General features: G+C 39.1%; 1 protein-coding gene, 1 non-coding gene and 1 pseudogene across 2 annotated transcripts; 1 reads left to right on the top strand and 2 right to left on the bottom strand.

The window, feature by feature from the left end:
* Positions 1 to 1,342: 1,342 nt before the first annotated feature.
* On the bottom strand, positions 1,343 to 6,423 carry LOC149052863 (uncharacterized; annotated as a pseudogene).
* A 21-nt stretch (positions 6,424 to 6,444) lies between these two features.
* LOC149052861 (uncharacterized) lies at positions 6,445 to 11,302 on the bottom strand. Its single transcript, XM_089181881.1, has 5 exons — positions 10,873 to 11,302; positions 8,935 to 9,057; positions 8,674 to 8,796; positions 6,633 to 6,755; positions 6,445 to 6,482 (listed from the first exon to the last, which is right to left on the bottom strand). Exons 1-5 carry the CDS (start codon positions 11,084 to 11,086, stop codon positions 6,445 to 6,447), a joined length of 621 nt encoding a protein of 206 aa, XP_089038007.1. The 5' UTR covers positions 11,087 to 11,302.
* On the top strand, positions 8,086 to 8,158 carry Trnai-gau (transfer RNA isoleucine (anticodon GAU)). Its single transcript has one exon. It is a non-coding gene; the product is annotated as a tRNA-Ile (tRNA).

The raw sequence follows: 11,302 nt of genomic DNA, 5'->3' as shown, positions 1-11,302 counted from the left end.
CTTGATTTTGAACTCGTGAATTGCGCGCATGCGCAAGAGCGAGTTATAGATACGATGTGGGGAATGTCATTCGCTCGCTCGCTCGCTCGATTGGTCGATTCCTGTAAACTTTTTTTAGATTTTAGGCTTTTGAGAGCATTTGATAGTTTTTGGCGAGCAATAAACAGACGAAATGGCGACCTTTGTTGCTAAGAATAGTGGTGGGGCGAAAAAGAAGCCAATGATAATCTTAAAGAGTTTTTTTTTTTTTTTTTCCGTTTTAGTTTCAACAAGCGGCGCCAGTGACTGGCAGGCATGCAAGGATTCACACTGAAATAACAGAACAACCTTCGTTTTTCATAAAATTGTAATTTACAATCCTTGAACTTGAAAACAATCCGAAGATTCATTGAAAATATCACTTACTGCCAAGCGCTCGGAGTTTACAGATGTTCAAAGGCTTTTTCTGTTATGGCGTGAGATTGAGGACAAAATTGATCATTACGTTTTGTCGCGTGTGTTTTTCCTGTGTGAAGCAACAGAAGATGCCGGCGACTGACAAAATAACAAGTTAACACGAAAATCAAATAACACCTAAACAAACAATTTTAGCTACCGATTTTCAGTGAATTTTTAAAGAACAATTTCCTTTAAATTTCAAGACAATTTGAAGATTCAACATACACACAACGTACTAAAATGCGAAAGTTACACACCACAAAATTGATAAATAGGCCTGAAATGAAATTCTATCTTGTTATTGATTATACGTTGCCTAGCACGTGACTTAAATCTACCCAGGCGGAGATCCAAAATGACGGTGGCAGGCTTGGCTTAGTTATATTACTCAAAACTCGTTCCCGTTTGTCTCATTTGATAAAAAGGGAATCGTTAATGTTTTCATTAAGACAGTATTGCTTTGATTTTCTAATATTTACAACGAAAGACAGTAAATTTCACTTTTCACCCACATTTACTTCCAACCTTTTCTTTTGAACCAGAAACAAAAATGATAGACGTTTAAAACACATGACATCATCCACCTTGTCAATTGTAATAGCATGATCATTTCAATTGCAATGCCTTCTTATCCCAACGTTACTTTGTTTCTTTGCTACATTAGCGAACACTGAATTACTGCTCGTACTCTAGACATGACAATCAACCACAAAATTCCCTAAACCAGATAACATTAAACATAGTCTAAAAAATCATGAGTCAATTCACGAGTTTGCTCACAGAGCACTTTGATTATATACGGAGACAGGAGAAACAATTTTCGACTTTTGCAACCCTTTGAGAATCACGCCATAATTCTGCATAATTCTACACAATTCTACACACAAGAGGTTAAACAGTTGAATTGCACTCAAAAGGTTAAATTTGGCACAAAGCCGTTAGTTTTCGTTTACTTCTCATCCAGTGAACATGGATTCGAGCATTTGCATCCCTTCTGCGCCTTCTGCACTCGCCAGTTTCGAATTTACTGAAAATCGTCCAACACAAAGATAAGGAGGTTTCACAAGCAATGGTGAGCTCGAGTGACCAAAATCCGATATGTAGGACTCTGCTGTCACGCAACGCCTTCATGTAAATAATACACGCACCGCTTTTATAATCAGCAGATCAGTTATTCGTAAAACGTTCAGTGCTCAGTTACTTGGAAGAGCAGGTACACTCCTGGACTAATTATGTGAGTCGTGCGATGAATGGCTTTTTCCTCTTCTGAGGTGAAATGTCAGAAATATCCAGCCCAAGGTCGATGCACATGTCTCTTAGCCTATCCACTCTTGAAGTTGTGAGTGTACGTTTTTGTACAAGTTCGCAGATATTTAGATCGAAAGATACAATCGGATGTTGAATAGCCACATCTCTCATCACATTTGCACACACTGCAGATAGATGACTCTCAGCTTCGGCGGAAATTTCGTCCTTTTCGACGCTCTCCATGTCCACTTGTGAGATTTCACTAGCTTTTCCTCGGTTACCGGCGGCTGTAACTTCTAATCGCTTCTTTGCTGAAAGACGGCTGAAGAAGCCACTAATCTGCTGCGACGTAAGGACTTAATCAGGTTGAAATCGACGTCCCTCCGCTTAGTCTCTTGTTAGGCTCATGGTTTTCGAAACTTCCTGTGGATCGCTTTTCCGTCCATTATACTTCCCTTTTTGAAATTGGTCAGTTAAGAATTCGGTCTGTTTTCTTGTAAAACGCACCTTTTCCTTAATTGTCTTCAGGGCCCAACCCATTGGAAGAGGCGGCAAGCCGTCTCTCTTTGATCGTGCAGCAACTTGAACGCTTGGTATTCGACTGCGTCCCTCCATCAGCCTGGAAGAATATTCTCTTTTAGCTTTATCGTAGAGAGTTTCCTGTTCGAGCATCATTTGGTGTTTTCCAGTATCTAGGTGTGTCTGGAGGTTTGCAAAGCGACTGTAGGCTTTTACATATCCTTCTTCTGGACACGGGAAAAGCATGTCATCTGGCTTATATTCCCCAATACAGCTTCGATCTTGGTTTTCGCTTTCAGTTAAGAAATTTGCTTTGACAGAGCTTTCCTTAATATGTCGGTGTCTCACAATCTTGAACGTCGGTGGCCACTTGGACTCTGCGATGGCGAGTCTAGGATTTCCAATTTTTCGGGCTACTTCATGACTCCTTCGAACTTAGCCCATGGCACTACTTTACCGGAACCCACATTGAATGCTCTCCACACTCATGTGTCACTTTCATCGTACTTAAAATTGTTGAGTAAGCTTATGCCATCCCATTTGATATTAAAGGTGTTTGACGGTTTGGCAGCAATATAACTTGCTTTCTCTCCTGTGGTTTCTTGGCCAGATTCAATGGCTGTTTTGAACTGTAGAGCGTTGATGACATCATTGCCTTCGTTTACGTACCTTCCAACGTACCTTCCCTTGATTGTTGCCGCTTCGCGATCACATACCCCCTTTCCACCTTGAGGATCCGAAAAGTCGTTTCTTACAACAGCCACTCCCATGGCATCAACGGCCAGCTTAGCTGAGATGATTGAATTTCCGCTGTGATAACAGCCAGCGTTATCTTGTTTGTAATAAGCCATTTCCAGCTCTGGAATTTCCTTTTTCAGGGTAGTGAGGCAGTCAAGCATAATCGAAGCCACAGTCACACTGTCTTTGGCGCAGCTTTGAAATACGTGAACAGGTGTCTGTGATTCAAAGTGCTCAGAACCCTCTGACCGTCTTATGGCAACGCTAATGAGCCATGGCAATCCTCGCTTCGCAAACCAATCTGACTGCACCTCTCGATATTTTCGGGGTATATATTTCATTGCCCAGTCCTGGACTAACAACACCGATCGGCTGTCGAGTTTGGCTAAAACTGAATGCTTCGCCTCAGCTTGGTGGACTGAAAGTAGCTGATGGGCTTTCCAGCAAATGATATCATCCCTTGCCTGTCTGATGGTAAGTTGCATGTCAGCTTGATCTTCTGCTGACGAGAGCGCACTTGAACACTCATCTTCTATGGTACACAATACTTCCTGTATCTCATAACACTGCTCATATGGCTCATTGTGGAGATGGTCGCAGGAGCCCCGAAATTCAGCATTGCTCGGGTCACTTAGCGCGTAAATTCGACAATGATCGGAAACCTTTGAGGCCTCCACCGCATGTACCTGAAATAAAAAGTAAAATGACAAGCGCGTGATTCAATGTATATTTACAAAGCATTGCATGCGCATATGATCGACATTTCAAAAAGATTACTTAATCGATTCTCAGCGTTGTATACCTGTGTGTAAGCGTATTACAGTGAATTGTAAACTGTTGTTTCATCAATTAAGCATAAAGAAGACTTGGAGAGAAAGAAAGAGGTAGCCGTGAATCATAGTAAGAAGTTTACTACATCACTTCTGCGAAGGCAACGCATAATTATAAAATATGCACCCACCTTGTAGTCGCCCTTTAGGTACTGCTTCGAAAAACGAAGTTGCTGCTTAATTTACCTCGCTCGTTGCTGATTCTTGCCACAGTCAACAAGCTTGTCTACTAGTTTTCCTATAGCATCAACCGCTTCCATTCCTGATGCTGAATAGAGACTTGCGAACAGATGAAGAACACACGGCCCAAACTCTCTGTAATAAAGTTCTCTTACTCATAGGCTCAAAGTTGGTTTCACAGCAGTATTGTTGATACTATTGGACAATACGTTCTGGTATAATTGTTCTGATAACATTGGGTGTTTTTATGATCTCGCCAGTCGACAATTTTAGAAGTTTTTCCCCGAAAGGAACATCCTGAGTAACGTGTGGACTCGTTATGAAAGAAACAAAATGTTCTAATCTTACAGGTTCAATTCTCATTTTCTTTTTCTCCTGGTTTGGAAGAGGAGCAGCTCTTCCGTGTATCAGGCTTCACGAAAATCCCGCTTCTTGCTAAGATAAGTTCAATCTCTGTCTCAGCACCTGAAAATTGTAAAAAACGCTTGTGGCTTCCTCTGCGCCACAAACGCCACCTACAATATCATGTAAAGATTAAGACATTCTTTTTCTGCTGGAGTTAAAGCAACCGTTGTCTTTATTCCCTTCACCGACGATTATTACGCTTTTGTTTTTTGTTCACTTTCGTTAACCGATCACATTTGTTTTCCGTGGGAAAATTGTACCGTTATTTTCGTTCCATAAGGTTTTCACTGTACGGTTTATATTTGTGAAATTTTTTAAAGTCTATTTCTTTGTTGTATCGTTCTCGTTCATGATGGCAATATATTTGTTTAGATCTTATATGTGAGGCAGAATGAATTGTTTGTTGATCTCGTTACGTGACAGATTATCATATGTCACGCAGAGTGACAGGAACCTGAGAAAAATTAAAATCCGGCAAATCGCTAGCGTTACCTGCCGTTTTGTGCGGGACTCTTTTTGTGTGAGACGTCAAAAAAAACAAAATTAGGATCAAAGTAGACTAAAGGTAACTGGGTTGTGACACGCTGTAGAAAGTGACAACAACAAGTAACTATAATGTACTCATCCCGGCCCAGTGGCTTCAACGAGTTAGCCGGTCGGCCCCCTTCACACCAAATTGCAAATGACAGTATTTCGAAAATATCTTCCAAGCGGAATAACAAGGGCCTATATAGATATATAAAGATTTCTAAGGTAAGGAACTATTGATTTCAAAGCAAAAATAAAAAGTTAAGTGCAGCTGCGACTCAAACAATGCCTTTGCTTGTGTCATTGCGATGTTGATTTTGTTCATTTCAATATGGCGCCATTTAAAATTTTAGCGAAGTTTGGTTGGTTGGTACATCAAAACAGCAGAAGATACCAGAAAAATTAAACGATGAATTTGAAGACCCACCTTATAAGCCCTCGTGAAAGTATTTCTGGAGATTTTGAGAAACTACCACATGCATTTTTGCCACACTACATTAGGCCGGGTTTGGCATGAATTAAATATGGCGAACACGTCCACTGGTAATTAACCCGTGGTTTCGTCAGGAAGGACACGATGTAAAAAATATCACTACAACTTGGTAATGGAAGGCCACAAGTATATATTTATAGCTAGAGAAGTTCTGCTGTTGCATTTTAGTTCATGCAAGGACGGCCTGAAAACTGCATAATTTAGAGCTCGCAGGCACTCATTTTCGATCATGCAATTAGTATCGGTTTATTTCCGTTAAAATGAATATTTACACAAACTAACCTCACTTCACTTTAAGTAGTACCTATAGCTACCTGTAGACAAAAAATGGGACGAAACGATTTTTTGACCATGTCCGCAATTTTGTTATTTTTCTTTGATTTTTAGAGACATTCACTCTTAAAAAAGTGAGGAACTAATAATTAATCACATATTCGATGGTTTATCATATAATACGAGAGGAAATCTTGCTCATTGCTCTTAATTATCCTTGTTCCTTTCGCGCTTGGAAAAATACCAGGCAACTCGCAAAATATCTTTGCGTATTATATTTTAAATCTTGGAAAAATGTGAATGCATGCATATAATGAAACCCGTAACTTAATAGAAATACGAGGTCGGGGCGTGAAAATCATTAAGTTGCTTCTTGATCGTAACCTCAGTTACGAAGACAATACTTATTATGAAAAGCTACTTTGCTCGACATGAAGTATCGCTTTTCTAATCTACGTTGGCAAGACTGTCCATTTATAATGTATCCTTTCTTACAGATGCGATTATACGAACCATTTGTGTTGGTACAGTTAACATTAGCATCACAAACATGACTATTATCGTTGCATTCATCAATATCTGTGAACATAATAGATTTGCAAAGGGTAACTGAACAGAGAAAAAAAAATCTTAGCCAGTTTGTCGCATAACAAGGCAATTATTTCTGATGAACGGTTATTCTACTTTTTTCTAAGTCTAATTTAATTTTACCTTGGCATGACTCTCCTTTTCCAGTGTATCCTTCCTTACAGGTGCAGCTATGGGAGCCATTAGTGTTGGTACAATTCGCATTCACGTCACAATCATGGCTTCCATTCCTGCATCGATATCTAGAAGCATAAGTGATGAATAAGAGGTAACGCCATAGCAATATGACAGTGGTGCGTGAAAACAGGCCTCTAAAATGTGGCTAATTTTCATGGGCGATAGTTTACGTGCAAAGCTGCTTGTTTTAATTAGTGTAGGCAACTCTTATTCACCTTGACATGACTGTCCGTCTCCAGTGTATCCTTCCTTGCAAGTACAAATGTGAGAACCATCTGTGTTGTTACAATTCGAATTGACATGGCAAACATGGTTGCCATCGCTACACTCATTGACATCTGACAAAAATGAATGCTAAAACATTACTTGACAGAGACAAACATCAAATTTCTGAGTTTTTAAAGAAAGAGTTTTGTTTTTTTTGTGGGAAACTTCGTTCTGCTATTTGCTAAGTCTTATGTGATGATTATACCTTGGCATGAGTGTGAGTGAGTGAGTGAGATTTTTGATATAAAGCAACGATTGTTTATATACCGTACGGACTGACTATATGTGATGTATTAGGTTTATTATATAGTATACATTACATAAGGAGAGTAAATTCGTCCTTTATAGCATTTAATTGTCAAACAGACAATGGTTTATAAATCGATCATGGAAGATAATAGTCACATAAATTTCCCTTCTCGATAGAAATAATGCAACATACTGAAGGCAAGCAAAAAATATCAAAATATCTCTCAGAACTTGAAACAAGGCATATTAAGCCTGAAGGTTCATAATCTTCTCTGTCTCTAAGTCGAAAAGAGCGAACAAACTCCGCAAGATACATGTCTAGTTCCTCAAGCGATATTGTATATACTTTAATAATTGAAATATTAGACATTTTCAATGAGCGCTTAGGCACTTACTGAAAATTTCGGCTAAAACTGAGGGGGGGAAGGGGGGGCACTTATTTGTAGGGGGGTGCGTCATCGATTAGTCGAGAGAGGCGCTTCTTAAATTACCTCAGGAGTAGGACATAAGATCAAAATAATAGATAATACATAAAGGAACTCTGCAAACTCATGAACATAGAAAAATTTCGTATGGAAAAAAAATTATTCTGCTGTACTGATTGCGCTGTTGTTGAAGGTTGAAAAGTTATATAAAAAAATGTGGCAGTAGAAACAGATTTTCCTTGTATCTATACTATTTAAAAAACTGAGGGAGGAGAAGGATTGGGAGGCGGGGTGGTTATCCAAGCGTCGCCGCATATTCGAGAAAAATATTCCAGGTAATGGTGGTATGATATATCTCATGCTCATTGCCTTCTTTTATCCTCGTTCCTTCTGGGCTCGGAAACACTTTTAGCCACTCGTAAAATATCCGCACGTATCATATTTTAAACCAGCAAAAATTGTGTATCTATGCATATCATGATATCCGTAACTTAATACAAACACGAGGTCGGGGTGTGAAAACCATTGCGTTGCCTCTTGATCGTTAGCCCAGTTACGAAGACAATTCTGGTTATGGAAAGGTGCTTTGCTCGACATAAGGTATCGCTGTTCTAATCTACATTGGCAACACTGTACATCTCTAATGTATCTTTCCTAACAGATGCAATTATGTGAACCATTAGTGTTGGTAAAAATTTAGAACCAACATCATGACCCGCTCCCAGTTGGCTTGTTAGCTCAGTTGGTAGAGCGCTGCATCGATATCGCAGAGGTCATGGGTTCAAATCCCGTACAGGCCTGAATTTTTTCAGGCCTTATTTCCACTACTGCCTAAGTAGTGCACATTACTGCGAGGATCACTTTCATCCACGTCTTTATCCGCAGTTCAAATATATGACCTTCATATATTCTTAACCGTTCATTCATCACTTCACGGGTTTATTTAGAACCAACATCATAACAGGCTCCCAGTTGGCATGATAGCTTAGTTGGTAGAGCGCTGCACCGGTATCGCCGAGGTCATGTGTTCAAATCCCGTACAGGCCTGATTTTTTTTTTCAGGCCTTATTTCCACTACTGCCCAAGTAGTGCACATTACTGCGAGGATCACTTTCATTTACGTCTTTATCTTCAGTTCAAATATATGACTTTCATATATTCTTAACAGTGTTGGTACAATTAGTATTAGCATCACAAACATCATCGTTGCATTCAATATGTTTCATATTATTATCATCATGTGGGTTAATTTTTATGGGCAATAGCTTAGGAGCAAATCTGTTTGTTTTTAGCAGTGTGGGCTACTCGTATTCACCTTGACATGACTGTCCATCTCCAGCGTATCCTTCTTTGCAGGTACAAATATGAGAACCATTTGTGTTGTTACAATTCGAATTAACATCGCAAACATGGTTGCCATCGCTACACTCATTGACATCTGTGAACAAAAACCAATTGCCAAAACGTTACTAGACAGGGAGAAAAACGTCAGATTTCTAAGTTTTAATGAAAAGAGTTTTTTTATTTATGGGAAACTTTATTCCGCTATTTGTTAGGTCAAATGCAATGATTATACCTTGGCATGAATGCCCGTCTCCGGTGTATCCTTCCTTGCAGGCGCAGATATAAGAGTCGTCAGTGTTAGTACAGTTTGCATTTATGTCACACACATAGATTCCAGTGCTGCACTCGTCGATGCCTGAAGACACGAGTAAATGTAGAAAAAGGTAGCTTAATGGAGGAACAACACAAGAGATGAATTTTTTTATGAAAACATTCATTTTAACTTTAACCCTGGGAGAAAATATGATATCGTTTTGGCCTGATTGTTGTCCGAAGAATTTATAATTCAGAGCAATCTAGAGTTAAAGAAAACAAAGTATCAGAAAAGTAAATTAATCGACTTAACTTGCCCTTTGTCATCGTGACACCCTACGATTGAAAGACGCCATTAAAGTGAAATTAGAGCTGCTATTTCTGCCTTCTACATCAAAATAGCATAGACTCAAGAACCGAAATTCGTGTGCAAAACTTACAAGAACTCATCAGCTCGTAGATTTAGTTCTTAATCTTTGACCACCATACACAATGCGTACTCTTATATGTAACGTCTTCAAAATGTCACGCATGTAGAACACTTTTGTCATACTTTTGCTTCATTTCACTTCACTGAGCAAACTTATTTGCCTACTTGTATAAACTCCTGCTGTTGTCAAATAGGACGCGTAGGAGAATGAGGCAAGTTTTTAGCATCTCATTTCATGCAGTGCTGTTTATTATTTAAGAAAAAGTTTTAAAAAAGTTTTTTAAAAAGTTAATCCGGATCGTAAATGATCCCAAAATTGAACTGTACATGACTTCTTTAAAAATGCCTGTAATGACGTAGATTTTTTCCCAGACTCCATAAAAGGACTAATTTATTACTAATCTAAAGCTAACTGATGAAACTAGGTGTTAAGAAAACAACTGGAACAATGGTTATCTGCTACTTATTGGCCATTTTGTAACTTTTGGTTGTATTCGGGAGCCTACTTCACTTTTGTAGGAACGCACGCTTGGGTAACCACTGGGTAATTCAAACAGGCAGATAACACTGTAAAACTGAAATTTTACCGCTGGAATGCTCTTAAGTAGCCTCGCAGCTACTTATATGCTCGTGCATGTTCTGTCCTCTTTGATTTCCAAAGCACATTTAAAACTTATCGCTCTTACCCTAACATTGATGAGAGGACAAAAACGCCAGCTTTATGACTTTTTTGTAGAATTGGTATTTTTAAATTTACGAAGCTTTTGATATCGAATTTGAAAAATAAATCTGGCGGGGTTTGGACAACGCGAACGAAAGTGCTCCTAAATGTTTCCTTCTTTAATGCTTACCATTTACATGATCAAACTGAATACTTTATCGAATGAATGTTGTGCCGCGTAGCACTGGGAACACAAATGGTGAAACAGAGAATTAACTCTGAAGTGTAAATTAAAGTGCTATTTATTGTAAATTAAAGTGCTACGCGGCACAACATTCATATGTACCCTTACTTTCTCTTCGCCGCGATTCACCATCCTAAATCGTCCCCGACTTTCTCTGTACGACCTCGTAGCTCAGTCGACAGAGTAACGGTAGATCTAATCCGGAGGTCGTGGGTTCGATTCCCACCGAGGTCAAAAGATTTTTTCTTTGCCTCGTGTGGTTCCCTGTTTCCTTTATTAGGGCTAACGCCCAATGGGTTATTCATGGGTTTAAATAGCACTTTAATTTACACTTCAGAGTTAATTCTCTGTTTCACCATTTGAATACTTTATCGTCTTGTCCATATATCTATTGATTAATTTTGTCCGCTAGCTTTTAGCTTTATGTGAAAATAAGATGATTACTTTCTATTACTGAGGACATCGATAACGACACATCGATGTGCTGAAATTTCGACCAACTTCTCTCTTTTGTTCAAATATGTTGTTTTTTATTGTTGACTTCTGAATAAATAGCAAAACTTGAGTGACATCTGATACTTACTTTTCATATTATCATCACTAAGGTATTCTGAAACGTAGTTTCCAATGAACACTGCCGCGATGATTGCAGAAATTGCCACTGCAATAGCAACAAGAATGACCATAACGCTTCGGCGGGATCTAGAAGAACAATTGGCAGCTGTCAGTAGATCTCTGCTTCCCGTAATGGAGAGTTGTTCTCCAAGTTTTGCAGGTTTTGGATGGATACGAGCCATCTCAGATAAGATCTCTAGGCGTAAATGCAGGATTTACTTCACTCTCAAGATGCTGAGAAACAAAGTTACTGGCGTGAAAACATCATCAGGCAGATGATTCCCTTCACCCGAAGTTTTAGCTCATAATCATGAAAGGTTAACACAGCATCTTTCTTAATTCTAAAAGTCTGTTCGTCGGCGTGTCTTACAGTTTCGAGTTTCAGTTTTGTAACTGTT

This window comes from Pocillopora damicornis, chromosome 1, assembly GCF_964200805.1.
Source record: "Pocillopora damicornis chromosome 1, jaPocDami1.2, whole genome shotgun sequence".
Classification (NCBI taxonomy): Eukaryota; Metazoa; Cnidaria; class Anthozoa; order Scleractinia; family Pocilloporidae; genus Pocillopora; species Pocillopora damicornis.
Note: the sequence above shows the minus strand (reverse complement) of the source record. Positions and strands in the feature narration are given on the sequence as shown.

Excerpts from the sequence above, each read along its gene's own strand:
- LOC149052861 (XM_089181881.1), bottom strand. The coding sequence starts at position 11,086 with ATGGCTCGTATCCATCCAAAACCTGCAAAACTTGGAGAACAACTCTCC. Across the intron at positions 9,058-10,872 it reads TAGTGATGATAATATGAAAA|GCATCGACGAGTGCAGCACT; the intron begins GTAAGTATCAGA and ends TCGTGTCTTCAG. Across the intron at positions 6,756-8,673 it reads AGATGGACAGTCATGTCAAG|ATGTCAATGAGTGTAGCGAT; the intron begins GTGAATACGAGT and ends CATTTTTGTCAG.